Raw genomic sequence first — 19,328 nt, 5'->3', positions numbered from 1 at the left:
GCGACGCTAAACGGGAAAACAGAGCGCACCCGCAAAAGAAGAAGAAGAAGAAAAAGAAAAAAAAAACGACTGACTAAAATTGTGTTTTTTGAAGATGTAGATTAAAATAAGAAAGCCTAAAAAGGCATTGCTTTAGTTGTATTACAAACAAAAAAATAACAATCTTAATCTACATTTACTCGAAAACAAACGAAAATGTTTGTATTATAAGAGTTATTGCAAGTCAATGCCAGCCAAGACGAATGCCTAGCCAATCCAGAACAAGATGGTGGCGTGCGAGGAGGCGCCATTTGATCCCGCTGGAACAGAATATGAGCGAGTTCTGTTCTGATCGTTTTGTTAAAAGCTGTTCAACAGATAAAATGAACTTCCGCGTCCTTTTTCTACGAATTGCACATTGTGACGTTGAAACCCCTGGCGGCGAGGCTACGCACTCTGGCCAGCAAAGCGCGTTCCACGAACGCATTCCGACCGGAGTGCACTCTGCTCCGAGCACACTCCACTTGCGACGTTTAGATTTGGGAAAGTGCACTTAAAGCTGCTCCGCTCGCGTCTCCGCTCGTCAACCACCTCTTTCCCTCGTTAGCATTATTTTCCCTCGTCTCTGTGAGGCGTGGGAGATGCCGTCACAGCCGAAAGCTAGCTGCTCTGTTCATGAGAAACATACGTCAGTGACGATGCGTACCCGATTCTGTGAAGTATGACTGGAAAGTCTTTTATTTCATCGCTCATTAAGCGAAAACTGCACAGTCGTAGCAAACTCGAGCGAGGGAGTAAGGGAAAGGGAAGAAAAGAAGCTACACTGCAGGGCAGCCGAGGTGTTCCAGAAGTGCAAGAAAGACTCCCTCCAGACGATTTCCCGTCATGGCATGATCGTCTGCTATTGTTATCTGACCGTTTCAGGCACCTGCCTCCTTCTTGGAATCCGTCTGCTCCGCAGTATGGCGGGCGTACGTCGCTTTTGCAATATTCTAGTCGCTATTCTTCGAAAATTGGTTCTCTGCTGCCGCGCTGCGCTCTTTGCTGGTCTTTTATATATTAGACCACTCTCGCCGCCTGCTCAGTTTTACGCACGGACCCGCCATCGTCGCAGCGGCTGTCTCACTGAGCGCCGACCTTCTGTTTGTTTAATCGACGCGTTTGGCCCGCCTACTTTGCCTTACATTTAGCGCCGCGGCGTTCACGTTTTGCCGTAAACTTCGAGACGCATGGAGACGGTGGCATCCGATTATTCTATCCACGTAAGTGACATTCCCAAAATCAGAGGACCTATAAGAGACCGCTTTTACGTAAACGTTGTTTCGTCTGCTGTACCCGTGGCATGTTCACCGATCGTCTGCTCAAAACCCTCTGGGTTTAATTGCCTTCTTTCCTCGCTCTATTTGTAAATTATCTAATTGCACTAATTGCCTGCCCGTGAAGTCACGGGCTACTAGCACAGTGCTGCTGAGATACAAGCTGATTTGTTGCACAAGAATTACCGAGGAGAACGATTTCGGTGACGAAACATGTGCGCTACGTCGGAGTCGTTCGAATAAACGGAACCGCCGAAAATGCCTATCTGGCTTCGCGGCCGTTTACATACGCGCATTTATGGGGGTTAATTTCGTGGGAAGGGATAATGCCGTATCCCAGATTCCATATTTGTCCTGTCCCGCGGAAACCGCGACTGCGTCATAAACCGACAAAGTTCGCTACCTCGTACGTCTCCAAATTCCTGCCGTTTTCGTTTTTTTTTCTTTTTCTTGGTGGCTACTCCGTTCCCTTTACTGTAACATCAGTCACACCTCGTGTCCACATATAACGGATCCGTCTTCATTGATTTGCCCGTGTCCCGTCTGCTTCCAGTGAAAGAGAGTGTCGTCTGCTAAGTGAAGGCGACCGGTCTGTGCAGTGCATTCAAAGCCGGGCGTGATTTCATTCACAGAACCCATCAAGTACCCGTTAATTTCCTGATTCCTGTTAGTCTGTTTAATTTCCGGCCCGCCCCGCCCCGACGGCCTTACCATTTGTATGATGCCTTATCTACTCTGTTAAGGTTTACCTTGCCACCGTGCATTCGTGCCCCGTATGTACATATAGCCGCACCGTTTATTTGCTCATGCTGTCTGCTTCTAGTGCAAAATATTGTCGTCTGCTAAGTGCTTTATGGGAAGACTTGTTGGCGAATTGCTTGCGAGGTCGAACGTGATTGACGTCACTCACCGATCCCGTCAAATACCCGCAAATTTATTAACTCACCAGCCAAATTTCCTGCCCACAGCGTTTCTATATCTCTAACTAGAGACAGAGAGAGAGAGAGAAACAATAGGTTAAAGGCAGAGAGGCTAACCAAAATAAGTGTTAGGTTGGCTTCTCAACCCCCCCCCCCCCCCCCCCCAAACTGGAGGTATATCTAATACAAGAACTCGAATGAACCGGCAGCCATGTCTCGTGTGCATACGGCCGGCTTAATTAGCTTTACTTTTTGATCCGCTTGCTTTATTTTATGCACCTGCATCGTCTGCATCCATCGTTCAAGCACATCTGCTAAAGGCGAGCTATCCGGGCTTAGCAGACGACACTCTCTTGCACTGGAAGCAGACGGGATACGGGCAAATAAATGAAGACGGATCCGTTATATTCGATGCCGGACGTGGCGTCATGCCCCGTGATTGGTTTTCCGCTCAACTGATGTGCGACTTCTGAACACCGAGGTGCTATTCTGAGCACAAACGTGTACGCTAAACTGAGGCGCGTTCCTTTCATGACTGAGTTTCAAGGATGCTTCGTTGCGAGAATTTGTCGAGCGTAAAATCTCCCCGTGCGTCTGAAATTACTCTCCTATGCCCACCACAGTGACCGCGCCCTGAATAATTCTGCGAGTAAGTCGTTCCACGGTGCCCTCGTGTGAGTCGTTCGAAACGGCCATTACGAAATCAACGGACCTGTCTAGCACGTTTTGTGCAGGGCCATTGTTTTTTCTTTTTTTTCGTCTCCGAAGTCCTCTGGGGCACATATCGGCTGCCGCTGTTACAATGCGAAGTGTCGTCTGCTATCCAGGAGCTCTCGGCGTTATATTTAGAACGACTCGGCGTACCGTCTGACGTCACATTTTTCCTTTTCCGTCGTTTTTGTCCTTTCTACCCCGCCGTTATGCGGGCATAAACGTATGCGTAACACGTACAGATCGACGCACGGCAGCTTGGTCGGCACCGCAAAAGCGTGAAGTTAACGGCCCCGTACAACATTCCGTTTTATTCTGTTATATTTCTTTCTGCGTGCTTCTGTCGTCGCTGCGTGGGCAATTATTTGCCGCGGCGCAGCGGCAGATATGAGCGCTCCGATCCATCACACTCGTCACGAACAATGGCACCGATTTTGCTCGCGGATTACGGCGAACTGGGGCGCGTTTCCCAGGAAAAGCGCCGCCGGCGCCGCCCGGCGGTGGAGAGGATTTCGAAACAGACGGCGCGCGGCGCCCACACCACCGCTCACTCGTCGTCTGCCGCTTCCGTGGAACAGATAGGGAGACTCGTCGCCGTCTGCTCGGGGGGCTGCGAGTAGCAGACGACGCGCTTTCGACGCTCGTTTGTCGAGGGAATCTTGCGCGCGCTCTGGTACACCCATCGAAGTTGTGGTGCGTCGTCGTTGTGGCGTGTATGTGTGCGTGCACCAATGCCTTGCGCGGACTCCAAGTTCTGCGTGACTGCTGCAGACTACGGTAGGATATGCTGCCAAGCCTCTGCCACCGTCGCTGCTGGCTCCATCAGCCGCGATGCGAAACGGAAGTGTGATGTCGCATTCGCGACAGAAGCGGTGATGACGAGCGGATTGCCGGTGGTGAGTCCCGCTGTTCCAGCAATAATTCACCGGTCGCGTTTCGCGAAACCTCCGTTGACGTCGCGCGATATCGTTCGCACGTGACACGGGATTTGTAGCCCAGAGAGAGAGGGAGAGAGATGGTTACTTTCAGACTTGTTTGGTAAAGGCGTTTTTGTGTTCTTTCCGTAAGGTTCTGGCGCAGGAGGGGTCGGTTTTCGGGGTCAGTTTTGAAAAGTCTTGTGGTTGGGGTCGGAAGGCAGGATGAACGAATGCCAAACGAAATCTTTGGGCGGCGATCAGAAACTAGAACACTGAACTGGAAATGGCAGAGGTTGGTGGCGCAGCCGAACTGGTGGGCGTGCGTACGAAAGTAATTAATCGGTATGATCTCTTTTAGTGCTGAGATTCATGCGATATATTAACTTTTCTGCATGCTTAAAGAAAATTTAAAAAATGACACTCAGGGATAACAGCGTCGGTATGTTCTCATATTTTGTCTTGTGGAACTTCCATCTAAACGCATGAGAGCAAAGAAATCGTTTTTCTCGGCAACCACTGCCTAATCTTGATTAGGTTTGTCGCAGTTAAACGAAGTTAATACCTAGCTCTAGGACGTAAAATTGTGTGCCGTCTATATTTTAGAAGCATTCTTGATAATTGCAGATCTGAAGGTCATATATCAAGTTTACAGAACTCCGTAACTAAGCAATAAAGGAACGGTAGCATAATTCCGTAAACTGCACCTAATGATACATCTAATTAAAGCAGCAAAAATCAATGTTTTAGGCACTGTTTTGAAATATTAGACTTGTTTATTTGTGAGTAGGACTTTTGCAATATCCCCGTAGACAGTCTAACAAGTTCATGCAAACTAAACAAATATCACATCTATCTGCTTCAGGTACTCTTAACAGATGCAATTTATATGCCTAAGATAACTGCTGCATTTTTCTTTTTTGTGTAGAATTACGAATGTCCAGACATCGTTTTCAGATTTATTTTTTAAACTTACCGATGTTCGACAATTTTAGCAAGAAAGTGCGAAGCCTAACATAACAATTTTGCTTGCTACAGCCGGTGTAATTCAACTTTTTAAACATGCAACGAATATAATTCACATCGACTCGGCGGTTGTTTCAAGATGGCGCTTCTCCGTCTCCTATGCACTTGAATAGAAAAATCGCATTTGGTCTCGGGTCAACCCCTCGAATCGTTCTGCAGATCGTTTTCTCTTTCTATCAGTCCTGTACTGCTTGGAACACCTAAAGTATTATAATGAACGTATACGCCTAGTGCGAAGAAGCTGACATTTGGACGCGGTGATTCTTGTAATTTTGGAACGATCGTACCCGCTGCGTTTTTTTTTTTTTGCGATCGCTTTTCGGTGACATTTGACGTATTGCCGGTTTCTCACCAGACATTTAGAAATCTGGCGTATGCAGCTTGGTAAGGGCGTCGGCTGAACCCGCGATGGGATGCTTCTTTTTTTCTTATTTTATGTTTGCACATCCGCATGTGTGCATGTGGTGTAGATATCGGGCTGACGTCGGTGTTGTATGGTACGACTGAACAGCGCATCTTTCGGGAGGCAACATGCTAAGACGTTTGTTTGTGTGTGTGTGTGTGTAGTTTCCACGAACTAATACCAGTGTAGAAGCCATCGGCATTGCAAAGTGTTCATTTATGTGGTAACCTTTGTTATTTAAAATTGCGTGGGACGCGAGATGTATCGTTGGCGTTTTGTTGTGAAACATAGCCTTCGAAATAGCCCGTGGTAGCGTCGAGCGCTCTTCTGGCGCCAACCACATGAGCTCTCCTGGCGCTAACCACATGACGCGCACTGGCGGCGTCGACGCGTCTGTTTCGCGCCGCAGGTTGTCCGCACTTTTGCGCCGCGGGTCCAGTGGGAGGCTTCATAGAGATCGCTGCTTGGGCTGGTAAAATATTTTCGCAAATGTCGTTTCTTTAGGCAGTCGTTTTGGCGGAAAAAATTGTTGTTTCTTGTATAAGAAAACGAGTGCCAAACTCTTCCCTTTAATCCCAAACACCTTAACGCCGACGCGCCCGTGTGACGTCACAAATTTCGAAGCGTACTCTTCTCGTATTTGGGAGCCGGCTTTGGCGCAGGGATCGCCGCGATCGTGCGCCGATTGCGCGCTCAGCGCGAAATAGAATTCCGGTATTTGTGAAATCGCTCGCAGAACTTCGTCGGGGATAATGCGACGCGTTAATATAATAATAATATTTGGGATTTTACGTGCCAGAACCACTTTCTGATTATGAGGAACGCCGCAGTGGAGGACTCCGGAAATTTCGACCACCTGGGGTTCTTTAACGTGCACCTAAATCTAAGCACGCGGGTGTTTTCGCATTTCGCCCCCATCGAAATGCGGCCGCCGTGGCCGGGATTCGATCCCGCGACCTCGTGCTCAGCAGCCCAACACCATAGCCACTGAGCAACCACGGCGGGTCAAAATGTGACGCGTTGCTACATGCCAGAGTATTTTTTTCTTTCCCCAACGACGAGGTGGGCAGCGAAATTTCGATAGCTCTGTACGCAATACACAAAGTTTTGTGCCTGAACACAATGGAAGCGAACGCGTCGAAATCGATAGTCAGTTATAGTTAACTGGCGAAGGTCGTTACAAAGCGCACTCTGCAGAAGCGTGCAACCGAGGTGTTGAAACGGTGTTACGAGACAACGGGCTCCAATTTCGTTCATCGGACTTCATTATCGACATTTGAGGCAAATTATGTTCGCATGCACTAAAGCTTAGTTGCTCGTTAAAAAAAAAAAGAAAAAAAACGACCTTCGGAGCCCGGTATCGGAGCGCTCTGAAACGAGCTGTGAAATACGCCATTAAATAAACGCGCGAAGGAAACAAATGAGTTGAGATAGATTAGTAGATGTACAGTGCAGTACAGTAGTGTACGGTTTGGTACAGTGCACACGCAAGAAAAAAGTGCCTGTTACTGTAAGAGCAAGCTAGAAAAGACCCGGTTTCGGCGCGAAATTAAGAAACAACGAAACTAATTTTCATTTTATCTGATCATAATCGAGCTATACTGGCGCGACGTCTGGGAAAATTGGGTTCTGAAAGAGTACTTCATCGAGTCCGAGCGGATTCGTTCTTTTTCTGCCTCCAGCGTCCCCTTTAATCTCCCTTTCGGTTGCCGTCGACAGATCGATCGTCGTCACCGTATCTGGACTTATTCCTGCCCGACGTCAGCAAACTTCGCTCGGTGTTGTGACGTCACGATAAGGGCGACGACTCGAAGACCCTGGCGTTTTTTTTTTTTTTTCGAGAGCAACTCCGGCATCGCGTCAGCATTTTCCGCCACTCGCAACTTGCTAAGCGTGATCATTCCAGGCGCGAGAAGCCTGTGGTCGAGATACTGCAACTTTGTAAAAATCTATGCGTGAAAAGGGGGGCCGTGGCGTACAAAAGGTCTCTCTCAAACGCGTTTTTTTTTCCCTCTCTCTCCAGCAACAGACGCTGCCACATCGAGGTGTCCGCAATCACACTTTCCTTCGCTCTGATGTCTCGTTCCTCTTTCTTCTTTTTTTTTCATTCTTCGTTGCTTTAGCTTGACGTTAGAATTGATACATCTGAACACGTTCAGCTTGCGCTGTTTGTGCATGGCCGACATGTTCCTTTTCCATTGCGGTGTGTATCGTCGCACGCGGGGCGGCGGTCAATGGGACTCGTTAGCCCTTGGTTGGCCAACACTCGTTAGCCAACGCCGCCTTCGCCTCGTAGAAGCAAAAAAAAAGAAAAACCTCGTCACGTGACCTTCTGTATATACCTATTATGCCCACCGCCACGTTCTGTCACTCTATATACACACAGTACGTCGGTTGCGCTAACCGCGGAGCGATCAATGAACATTCGTGACCGGGTGACGTTGCTGTCCGCGCAATTTGGCGCCTGTTCATAAGTGAACAGGAGAAGCTTTTTTTTTTTTTTTTTGTCACGCGGAGCGGACACGGTCGTGTGTACCGAGATTTTAGGGACCTTCAAGAGAGCACTCAGGTGGTCAAGATATTAACGCCGAGCCCTCCTGTAAGACGTCTTTCACAGCTGCTCTATCTATCTATCTATCTATCTATCTATCTATCTATCTATCTATCTATCTATCTATCTATCTATCTATCTATCTATCTATCTATATCTATCTATCTATCTATCTATCTATCTATCTATCTATCTATCTATCTATCTATCTATCTATCTATCTATCTATCTATCTATCTACTAATTTTATTTGTTTTTTCTTATTCATTTATTTATTTTTTTAAATGTCAGTCGTTCAGGAATGGCGTGCTGTGTAGTTATTTGAAAGTACGGGTACACATTTAGCGCTCATTTCAAACGACAGCCCATTTCAATAAGCAACCGCATTTAAGGCAAAAAAATGTCGTACCTTTTCTTTTTGTTTCGCAAGTTGTACAGTGGTACAGCGAAAGCAACCGATTAAAAGGTTGGCGATTTATGGGGCAGCATTTTCTTTTAATCGACGCTCAAGCATGCATAATAGGAACTGTTAACGTTGTACGCGCAAAGCATTTGTGTTATCCCAATAGTCGCTGCTAAAACGTCGTGAGTGACGTATATAACGCGTTTCGGAAGGCTTGTTCGGCGTTGGCTACGCCGAAGTCAGAGCGTATCTCCGCGTCAGGTGTTTCCAAGCCTTTATATTCACATTGCCAACCTCCGAGAAGAATTTTGTAACAACTCGCTCCAGGAACACATTCCTACATGGGTTCCAGGGAATCATTAGACGTTGCATGCGAGCGCGATTCCGCTGCGGTAACGTTAAACGAATAAATGAAAGGAAAAAAAAAAGCAGCACTGCAAGTCGCAAAAGAACGGACTAATTATGAAGAGACCGCTGAGAGTGAAGTAAGACGCGCGGATTACGCAAGAAAAGCAAATTTGCGGGTACTAAAATTGTTTCGATTGCAGTCAGCGAATTCTGAGAAGGATCCCACGGAGTACTCTGAGGGGAGGAAGTTAACGCGGTAATCGTTTTGCGTCACGGAGAAGCTCGCAACAGCCACTGCAAAAATTCCTTACCCAATGCTGCGGTGCTAAGACTTCGTATTTGGTTTTTAGCGCTTACGGCCTCCAGACTGCGATATTCTGTAAAGTGCTTGGCTCTGAGACAGGCGCACCGCACCGGCTGCTACACTGTAGCAGACTTTCGGAGCTACGGCCAGCAGACGGCAACATTTTAAAAGTCGTCTGCTATACGCTACGGCAGACTTTTGGCGTAAACTGCCAGCAGTGGGCGATATTCGGAAAAAAAGTGTCTGCTGTATCTCTATAGCAGACGCTTTCCGGAATATCGCCGTCTGGTGTATGCGTGTGGCAGACGTTCGGCGCTGACGGTTGTGCACTAGACGGCAGTATTCTGGAACGTGCTTCGCTCTGGAGACAGACGCACGCATTCGGAAAAAAACGTCTGCTGTATCTATAGCAGACGCTTTCCAGAATATCGCCGTCTGGTGTATGCGTATGGCAGACGTTCGGCGCTGACGGTTGTTCACCAGACGGCAGTATTCTGGAACGTGCTTCGCTCTGGAGACAGACGCACGCACGCACGCCGAGATAGACGCTCGTTGTGGGAAACCTGGCTGCTTCCCGCCATTCAGCGGGTGTGCGGGGGTTTCCTGGTAAGCGCAGAAAAAAAAAAACCGGAATTGGGTTCTCAAAATTACGGACCAGCTGTGCGGAGTTACGCGCGCGTATAGCGGTCGTCGCCGCCTGTCGGCTCGGCAGACGTGCATTTTCGTTTTATCGCGCGCGGAGAGGCGTCGCGTGGCGGTGGCTTTGCGGAGCCTCTCGGCATAGGGCGTCATTATATTTTTATTTTATTTTCAGCATCGTCTGCTTTGCTTATAATCTGGCGAGTGTCCCTGTGGCGAGCTCATTGCAAGTCCCTCTATCGCGTGATTTGTTGGAACCATAGGGTAAACATTGACAGTTCGCAAATAAAACGGAATTTATCATGTCTATACTGCACCTATACTGAAGAATAAACTTCAAGTGGCAGGATTTGCTTTCTCACGGACTTCCTGTTATGAGCTGCTGTTGGTCGCGTTAGGTGTATATAGATTGTTTATATACAACGGTCGTTGGTCTGTTTCCTACGGTCCGTTGTCATTCATATGGTTGTCCGAAGGGGTTGTTTTTAGAAAGGCAATCAGCGGCGGTCGAGAAAGAAGTATACAGACGTTTTATAATCTACGCAGTTGATGTCGATTCACTAAAACATTGCACGACGTTGACAGCACAATGAAACAGAAAACCGTCGACTCGGTAACGACTGTCGGATATTCGTGAACGTCGGTCTCTCGTTGCCGATTGCGTTTAGTGCCGTGATCAATCTGTCAAGGTTCCTCTTTGTTTAGCCTTGCGTCTTCGCAGGTGTACAATACCCGCTATAGCCTGTGCCATGTTCGCTGTTAAATCGGAGCAGCAGCTGCGACAGTATGTCCGATGTCTGCCCTCCCAGGTATGCTTAAGCGTTAGCCAGATCAAGGATGCACTGATGTCCGGCGAGTTAATGATATTTTAGTTGAAATCAAGAAAAAGAAATGGGCCTGGGCAGGACACGTAATGAGGAGGGAAGATAACCGATGGTCATTAAGGGTTACGGACTGGATCCCAAGGGAAGGGAAGCGTAGCACAGGGCGGCAGAAAGTTAGGTGGGCGGATGAGATTAAGAAGTTTGCAGGGACAGCATGGCCACAATTAGTACATGACCGGGGTAGTTGGAGACGTATGGGAGAGACCTTTGCCCTGCAGTGGGCATAACCAGGCTGATGATGATGATGATTATGTCCGGCGACTTTGCACGGCGAACGCACTGCAGAAATTCGGCACATGCAAACAATGCGAATATACCCAGGAGACACGGAAACCTGCGTTCCGAGACTCCTTTCCCTCGATTTCTGGCGACGCACTCGCTGCTCACGGCGTGTGGTCGTGTATAGTTAAGCTGACCTTCCACACTTTATACACATAACGTATAACGATTCCGTGTAACACGCTCCTCCGAGGTGATGGTGACGGTACAGCTCCACGTTCTCGTGACGACTGTGGTTTGTGTTTGAGCGCTCCGTGGCACACCGCGAGGTCACTCGCGTCACGACACCTTTCCACGTGTGGGTGGCCCCGAGTCATGCCTCACGTGCTTGGCGATTCGCGGGCGCCCCCAAGCGGCGTCTCGAGGAAGTAAGGAAAGAGACCGCGTCGCTCGTGAGAGCTCGTACACATCTGCGTAGCGTCACGTGCAGGCGATTGAAGTCGCCGCGGTCAGAGGTGTTGGGATGTTCCGTGCAGGATTCGCATATCCGCGCCGAGTAGCTATAAAACTCCCCTTGACTGGCGCTATTTCGAGCGGCGCGGACTTCGCGGCAGCTTGGGCGGACTTCGTGTCGGCTTGGTCTTCGCTGCGACGATCCGTCGCCCGTGGGTCGGCCGTTGAGTACGAGTCTTGCAGGGTCACGGCTTTGAACGGGACACTATGTGACGTTGATGGAAAACTACAAAACATGCCAGCCCGCATTTCGGTGAGCGCGAAGGAATTATGCGGGATCGAAATTACTACGGATTTCTACACTGCGTCCCTCCTGATGTGCCTAACACGACGTCGTAATTTGACACGCTAAAAAAAAAGATAAGGGATGCATTGCACTGACATCTTGTTCTTGGCGATGCGAGGGCCTTGCGGAATCGCGACGCATCACCATGTACATGATCGTATGCAGAACGCCCCAAACTTCGCGCTTACGCCACCACGTCCATGGTATAGTGTAGATAGAGAAAGCCTTCAAGCTGTCACGTGCCTGTTTCGAGCCAGGGCAGACGTCTTTCTCTGACGCACTGCCGTGAAGTGTCGGGCTATTTTGGTACCCTCGAGTTATTGCGTGCTTTCTAAGGCACGCACCTGCTATTCCTGACGTGTTTCGCCTGCGTGTCCTCGTTTTTCTCGCATAAGACTCCGGCACGATGTTGACAGCGCGCTGCGCAAGTCGTTTACGTTTCGCTTGCAGCTAGCTCCTTGTGTGCAAGAAGTGCTAAAAGAGCCTGGCGCGCTGTCAACCATCTGCTTGTGACGATCACCATTCGCCTGTTTCAGTTCTGCAGATTAAGCGGTCGTCTGCTATTCTTGACCACCCGTCTATGTGTCACATACAATGCTTGCGCACCGTATTGGTTGTCTGCTGTTCCTGAATTAGCCGTCTGCTGTTTCTGATGATCTACCCATGTCCTCCGTACGATTGTTGCCGTCTGCTAGTGAATTAATTCAATTTTACTTTTCCTTGTGAGGAAGGGTTCTGGACTAAAAGCCGCTTTTTGCCTGCTTGTCTAGAAACCTGATCGTCCATTGATTCCACATCATCGGTTCGCGTGAGATTGTTGTCGTCTGCTGCGTGTTAGCTAGCCGTCTGTTATTTCTGATCGCGAGTTGGCATAAGATTGTTGTCGTCTGCTGTTTGTGACCACCGCAGTCAGATGCACGCCAACCTAAACGTTCGTCTGCTTGCTTCTTCTTCGCAGATGGTGGTCGGTGGCCGGACGGCGATCGCCGCGCCCGTGTCCTGCGCCGCGAGCTGCGCCTCGCCCTGCAGCTGCTGCTGCTGCCCTGACCTGGTGTGGTCGCCGCTGTCCGGCGGCGGCATGTGGTCGGCTCAACTTCGGTCGCCGCCGCCGCACGCCGCCGCGTCGTTGCCGCCCCAGTCGGCCACCGCGCACGGCTGTGCGGCGCTGCCCGACAAGCAGGCGCTCTTCCTGGTCGCCTTCCCGATCTGTGCCTCCTCCAACGGCACCTCCCACGCGTCCCCCCAACTCCACCCAGCGGCGGCGACGACGACGACGTCGCCCTGCTGCTGCCGGTGCTGCTGCAAGTCCAGCTGGAGCGCCAAGCCGGCCTCTACGACGACGGCGCCCTGCTGGACCGCGCAGCAGGACGCCTCCTCGCCCGCCGGAAGGAACGCCTTCCTGCCGCCCAGGGAGGAAGAAGGGAAGCCTTCCTCCGGCCTCCTGGAAGACCGCCTCATGGAAGCCCCGCCGCCGCCGCCGTCCCCTCCTCCTCCCCCTACGAACGCTCAGCAGCAGCGCTACGGCAACCAGCCCCCCCACCTCTCCCCACCTCCCGGTGCACCAGCGGGCGCGGCGAGCGACGTCGACCTCAGCCGCGTCCGGGACGCCCTGCGGACGCTTCGCACCAGCGGCTACTACTACGAGGGCCTGTCCTGGGAGGAGGCCGGCCGGCACCTGCGCGGCCGGCCCGTGGGTACGTTCCTGGTGCGCGACAGCTCGGACAACCGGTTCCTCTTCGCCCTGAGCGTGCAGACGGAGAGGGGCCCGACCAGCGTGCGCATCCACTACTGGCGCGGCCAGTTCCGGCTGGACTGCGAGGACGCGCTGGCGGGCAGCATGCCGTGGTTCTCGTGCGTCGTGTCGCTCGTGGAGCACTACGTGCGGCTCAGCCGCTCGGCCAAGGGACAGATGTGCGTGTGGCTGGACGGTCACGGCCGCCGGGACTTGCCCATCGTGCTGACCAGGCCGCTGTACCGGGAGCCCGCGTCGCTCCAGCACCTGTGCCGCATCGCGCTCAACCGGAGCGCGGTGAGCGCGGTGACCGCGGCGTCCTCCGAGTGCAGGGACGTGGAACCGCTTCCGGCGGCGCTAAAGGACTACCTCAGGGACTACCCCCACCTACACTGACCAAAGCGTTACATGAGCCCCCTCCCCCACCTCTCCCGTGTTACATTTTTTCTTTTTTTTTTGGCGGGGTTTGCGAATTCTTCCTCCCAAACCCCCGGGGCACCCTTGTGCGGCCCTGTTCTGGTCCGGCGGCGGCAGTGGTGGTGGGGGTGCGAGGATTGTGCTTTTCTTTCACCGTGACTGGGCCCCACCCACGAGTCGCAGTTCCTACACAGTGTCGTGAAGAAATTAGCCAGCTTGTAGAGTCACTGGATGATGACTTCAGCGCAGCGCCTTGCTGTTAGCTTTCTGTTCTGCTTTCGCATTTTTTTCTTTAATATATAGTGCTGCTTACGGTCACCAAGTACAAAAGTAACAAAACAAACAAACAAGCTATGTAATCAGACTTGGCAGAGCACAGACTTCCTGTTGAAAGCCTGTCGTCGCGCCTTCTCCTATTCGATTCTTCACGAGGTTGTTCTTTGTACCTGCTGTCCGATCATGAACCGAACGTTCGAGTTCTCTGGGACGCTGTTTCAAATGTTTCATGCTGTTTCATCAAACTGTTTGAGAGAGATGAGTGAAAAATACGGCCTTGAGATAACATCTGCACAACAGTATTTAGCTTCACAATTAGCACAACATTTTTTAAAGGCTTTAGCAAAATCGTTCGGTCACGTGAGCCGTGTCGCTCACTAGGTATTTCAGTAGCAGCGGCTGTAAAGTCTCACCTCAGTTTCTAATTACCCTCAAGCTCAAGACGTCTGTCTATATCGGTGCTCTTTCGATAGGGAAACCGATCGATGTGGTGCTAATAATACCCAACGTACCAGGTTATACTGCAGGGTTTTACGGAACCTGCTCTAATGTCCACGCATCGCCTTGAAATGCTTTTACCGTTTCAGGCTCTTTTCACTCGGGTCTCTTGCGTGCCTTTGCGGAAGCTTCAATTTTGGCAGCGTTCTCCTTGCAGTTTATTATTGCACTAGCGAGGAAAACAAACTTTATTTTTTGTTTTCGGTTCAGCCGTGTAGTTGATCATTGCGTCCGGTTGTAGCCGTTGGTGCATTGAATATTTCCGGTGCCAGATAATGACAAAGTGTCTACGAGGCTGTCGTGTATATCTGTTACCCCTGAATTTTGGCCGAAGGCCGTTGTCATTTTTAAAAAAATATTATTACTGAACCTTGACTTGCGTCTGTACCATGTCAAAAAGTGCATGCTTACGACATTTGGGAAGTGTCTGTGGCAGCTCCATTTTCTTTTGGAATTCTAGCACTGGCTTGCTTTCTGCGGGATTGAAAATTAGGCTTTTCGGTGTATCTGTCTGGGCAGCTGTCTTTTGTATATTCACGGACATCAAGAGCAAAAAAAATGAGTGCGCGAGATTAAAATGTATTCCTTTTGAAGGGAGCCACAATATCGTCTGCTTTGAAATGGATGCCGCTGTGTCGCTCGTAAACAGCGTTGAGAAATGAAATTTGAAAGTGAAAACGGGTACAGTATATATAAGGAGCACGCTTAGCGTATTTAAGTTGCTCGCTAGTGCTAGCGTTTTCTAACGCGAGTAATATTTTTATGGCGTTACGCATCGCTGATCCTCGTCAGACGTATAAACCGTCTGCCTGCGTTGTCACAGAAAACGATGGCAGACGATGGCATTCAAACGTTCATCGAAGCCAAGTTCACGTCGCAGACGTGTCGGGTTTCCGAGTTGCAGACGATTTTGTGGCATTCCGGGTAGCAGACGACCTTGTGGCCCGCCCGAGTAGCAGATGATTTTTGCGCCGTAGCGAGTAACCGAGATATCTTGTGCTGTAAGCAAAGGTGTACCACAGCTCATTAATTGCATCAGTTGCACAACTCGCCTCTAAAGCCTCCTGTGACTATTTTTTTTTAGACAAGTGCATCGCCGATGAGTCGAAAATCAAATTGAGCGTGCCACTGCTCGGGTACGTTCTAGTTCATCTCGCCTGCCGCTAGGTTGGGCAACAAATTCCAAAAATCTGACCCACCCTGTTTAGGTGTACCCCTGTTTCTGAGACGCACAGTCGATTAAGAGTTTCGCAACTGGCGTGGTTAAGGAGCGCTTTTTCATGCACAAATGTTAGTCGGAAAAAAAAAATGTGTGCAACACGTGACCGATCACATGATTGTGAACTGTTGGTTCTTTTAAAAGGCGCGTCGGCTTTTATCCAGTGACTCTACGAGCATACAAAGAAGAAACCGCGTTTTACTGTTCAGGTGCCTTCTGGGACCAAGATGGCGGCTATGTCTGTCTGTGTGTGTGTCGTACGCGCGCTACCGCCATCTGTCGGGTAACCCGCACACCTCTTCCCGGCGTCCCAAGTGTTCACAAGAAAGGGAAAACGAAAGTGTCGGCGGTTTCCACGATTGGTGCGGTGTTGTGACGCTTTTCATACCTGTCTTTTTTTTTTTTTTTGCTTCTCTAGAATGCGTGTCGCTGCCTTATTCGCGGCCGCGCGGTATTTTTGTACAAGCGGCCCGTATCTTCCTCGTGAAGTCGTAAATTTGTGCGCGGGCCAAGCCGCTGCGGGTGACGCGTAAGAACGCGTCGCTCAAAAGAGCCCACGAGCGCGGCTTTTGTGAAGGCGTGCAAGGTTTGTGGCGTGCCGTCGTTTTGGCCGGGAAGCTATGATTTGTGGCGAGGATAGGCGTCGCTCTTTCGTGTCGCTCCTGCAATATCCGGTCGTCTTGCAGTAGTTAACCCGACATCTGCGCCCTCTGCCAGCGGAGTGTGTTATCGATTGAATTGATTGATTGATTGATTGATTGATTGATTGAAACTTTTATTAGAAGGGATGGCCCGTGGCCTAAGATAGATCAAATTACCTGTTTGTTAGCTTGCCGAGCTGCCCACAGGTGACGTGCCTGGAAGTGAATCTAGCGAAAAAGAAAAAAATGGAGCCGATTTGCTGTGGCAATTCAAAAAGTGGAATTGGTGAGCAGCTTCACTAAATGTGTGAGTCGCCGACTTGAAAGTTACCTCGATAGCCGAGTACATTAACGTTAAAAGAACTTGCTAGAGGCGCCAGCCTTCAATACGGCGAAGAAAAACGTATATATACGTGGACGAGAAAGATATTTCTTGTTTCGCAAGGCATTCCCTATGACATGAAAATAGGCAATGTATTTCCCTGAACACGTGAAGCAACGGACAGAAGAAAGAAAATCCATAATGCAAGACGGGTTCTTTAGCAGACGAGGCTAGGTGTAGGCAGTTGCAGACGACATTCTGTGAGGCTAGGTGTAGGCAGTTGCAGACGACATTCTGTGTCACTCGTAGCAGACGACGCGTGTCGAACATCTGCTACATCTATATTTCGTCAATTCGCGCGGCGTGTCTCGTAGGTGGCTCTTTTCTCGTCCTTGTGGCTTGCGCTACACGGCGCACCGCGACGTTTTAACACAGCCACAACTTTCTTTTTGAAATCTAGTTCACTTTCAAAGATAAATCATGTTCGCAGTATTAGGAATGTCATCTCGGCATGGTCGTATTCCTTCCGCGGCCATCCGAATCTTCGGTGCGCAAATACTTCTGCACGCTTTCGGTTTATTAGCAATGCGTGGGGATAAAAAAGAAAGAAAGAAAAACTTCCAACGCCAAAACGTGCACGCCACTGCTTGCTAGAGAAAGCTTGTTCTACCTTAACAAATCGAGAAGTGCTGAATGTTGTGCAAGGCCCCGAAACTACTACGCGTGCGCGCGTGTGTATGTGTGTGTGTGTGTATATCGTAATGTGTGTCTGCACGTGTGTATGCAACTGAATGTACAGTGTGTCGGTGTATACGATGTCTATCTCTCTCCCGAGAAATGGTGCAGCTGTTCATTGTAAATAGTGTAACATAGCCACCGTAATATATGAATAAGAAAATGAAAAGAATTACCGCAAATATGACGAAGACAAGAAACAATAAATTTGTCTCTGGTATTTCCTACTAAACGTGTCGACTTCATTTTTTTTTGTTTCACCGTACAGTCTGCATGCGGTAGTCGCCGCTCTACGACCTCTAGCGACGGCGGCAATAAAGCATGCGCGAAGGCGAATGCGCAACACTCAATTGCTGCGTGAAAATGGACAGCAAGGATGAGTAGAGTCAAACCTCGGTTTCATCATCATCAGCCTGGTTACGCCCACTGCAGGGCAAAGGCCTCTCCCATACTTCTCCAACAACCCCGGTCATGTACTAATTGTGGCCATGCCGTGCCTGCAAACTTCTTAATCTCATCCGCCCACCTAACTCTCTGCCGCCCCCTGCTACGCTTCCCTTCCCTTGGGATCCATTCTGTAACTCTTAATGAGCATCGGTTGTCTTCCCTCCTCGATCATTACATGTCCTGCCCATGCTTATTTCTTTTTCTTGATTTCAACTAAGATGTCATTAACTCGCCTTAATTTGAGTAGAACCCTTTTCGTAAGCCTCCAGGTTTCTGCCCCGTAGGTGAGTACTGGTTAAACCTAGGTTTAACGAACATGGATTTAACGGACAATCGATCAGACGAAGTAAATATAAAACGTTTTTCGCCAATATAGCATACACGTAAGGAAAACATGCTTACAACAAATATCGGACATAACGAAGGTATTTTCGTGCCAAGCGGATTTGTTACGACGAGGTTGGACTCTATTCATAAGTTAGCACGCACTAACAAATTATGCTTGTGCAGTAGGCAAACGACCATTCTTACCATAGAAGGGTGCTAGCGAAGCCAGATAATAATAAAAAAAAAGCTCAGTGCCCTTCCACCCTGTGAAGTAGTTTTGACCAGCGAAGCTGTGCACGTGGGACCCTTAATGGCGAACTGCACCTCCACCGCGGGTCGGCCCGGCATTGCGTCTACACACGGACCCGATCCTGGGGGAACTAGCTCTTAATAGCTTCGCTGTAAAATTGGTTAGGTCCCTGTGTTTCTTAATTAATAATGGCCAACTCGGAAGAAGTGGCATGAGCGCCGAGGGGCGCCAACGAGCCAGCTGTGGAAGAAGGAGACGCTGGAGCCAATCCTGATGATGATAGTTTTGTGTCTACGCACGGACACGATCCTGGGGCAACTAGCCCTTAACAGCTTCGCCGTAAAAGCGAAAGAATTAAATGTGACGTCAACACATCAAAGCGATCGCAGCGGCTCTCCCTGACACCACAGATTTTGACATCATATACACGGGTCTATTTATTAGTTTAAAGGTAGAAGATGGCTCTATTACGTTCTAAACGAACCTAAAATTCTATCTAGCAAGTTTCGATAACTCGCCCGCCACCAACACGGCGAATATTCTAGAGAATACGTAAAAATGCATGACCTCCCACTTGCTCGAAATTAAAAAAATGGAAAGTTTTACCCTTATTCAGCTGTAAGAGCTTCGCGTAGTGTTAATAATAGAAAAAGTCGCCGATATGCCCGAAAGGCGAAGCATTGACAGCGATAGAAAAACACCGACAATTACACGAAACAAAGTTTGCAGTTAGCAAGCATTCGATTACTGATGAAGTTATAAAGCGTGCTGTCACGCGCGCACAGACAAACACGAACAGATCTCTCTACGACGGCAATCGCCCACACAACGGTGGTGTGATGAGAAGTGCGGGCATCGGTAAGCGAACGTATTTGTCCCCCAAAGCGGACGCTTCGTGCAGCCGTTCGATTCACCGCTGCGAATTGTCTCCCAAACTCACCATCACGCGACTTCCAACACAAGGGCTCCAGAAGACAGCGCGCGCGAAGCTATCAGCCATCTCGGCTCGCCCCTGCAGCCCTGACTGGCACCCGCCGCGTGTGACCAA

General features: G+C 49.6%; 1 protein-coding gene across 3 annotated transcripts in view; it reads left to right on the top strand.

The window, feature by feature from the left end:
• Positions 1-17,488, top strand: part of LOC135913710 (cytokine-inducible SH2-containing protein-like) — a 49,988-nt gene extending 32,500 nt beyond the window's left edge. Inside the window, exons 1-3 of one of the 3 annotated variants that reach the window (XR_011508034.1) lie at positions 3,463-3,822; positions 12,375-16,755; positions 16,792-17,488. Coding sequence is in view for 2 of the 3 variants with exons in the window: in XM_065446305.2 (XP_065302377.2) it covers positions 3,658-3,822; positions 12,375-13,544 (1,335 nt within the window). In the remaining variant the exon portion in view is untranslated. Of the gene's footprint in view, positions 1-3,462; positions 3,823-12,374 lie in introns of those variants that run through there. The other 2 variants (XM_065446305.2, XM_065446306.2) reach the window with 2 other exon arrangements.
• Positions 17,489-19,328: the final 1,840 nt, after the last annotated feature.

This window comes from Dermacentor albipictus, chromosome 8, assembly GCF_038994185.2.
Source record: "Dermacentor albipictus isolate Rhodes 1998 colony chromosome 8, USDA_Dalb.pri_finalv2, whole genome shotgun sequence".
Taxonomy (NCBI): Eukaryota; Metazoa; Arthropoda; class Arachnida; order Ixodida; family Ixodidae; genus Dermacentor; species Dermacentor albipictus.
The sequence above is the reverse complement of the archived record's forward strand: the minus strand, read 5'-3'. Positions and strand labels throughout refer to the sequence as shown.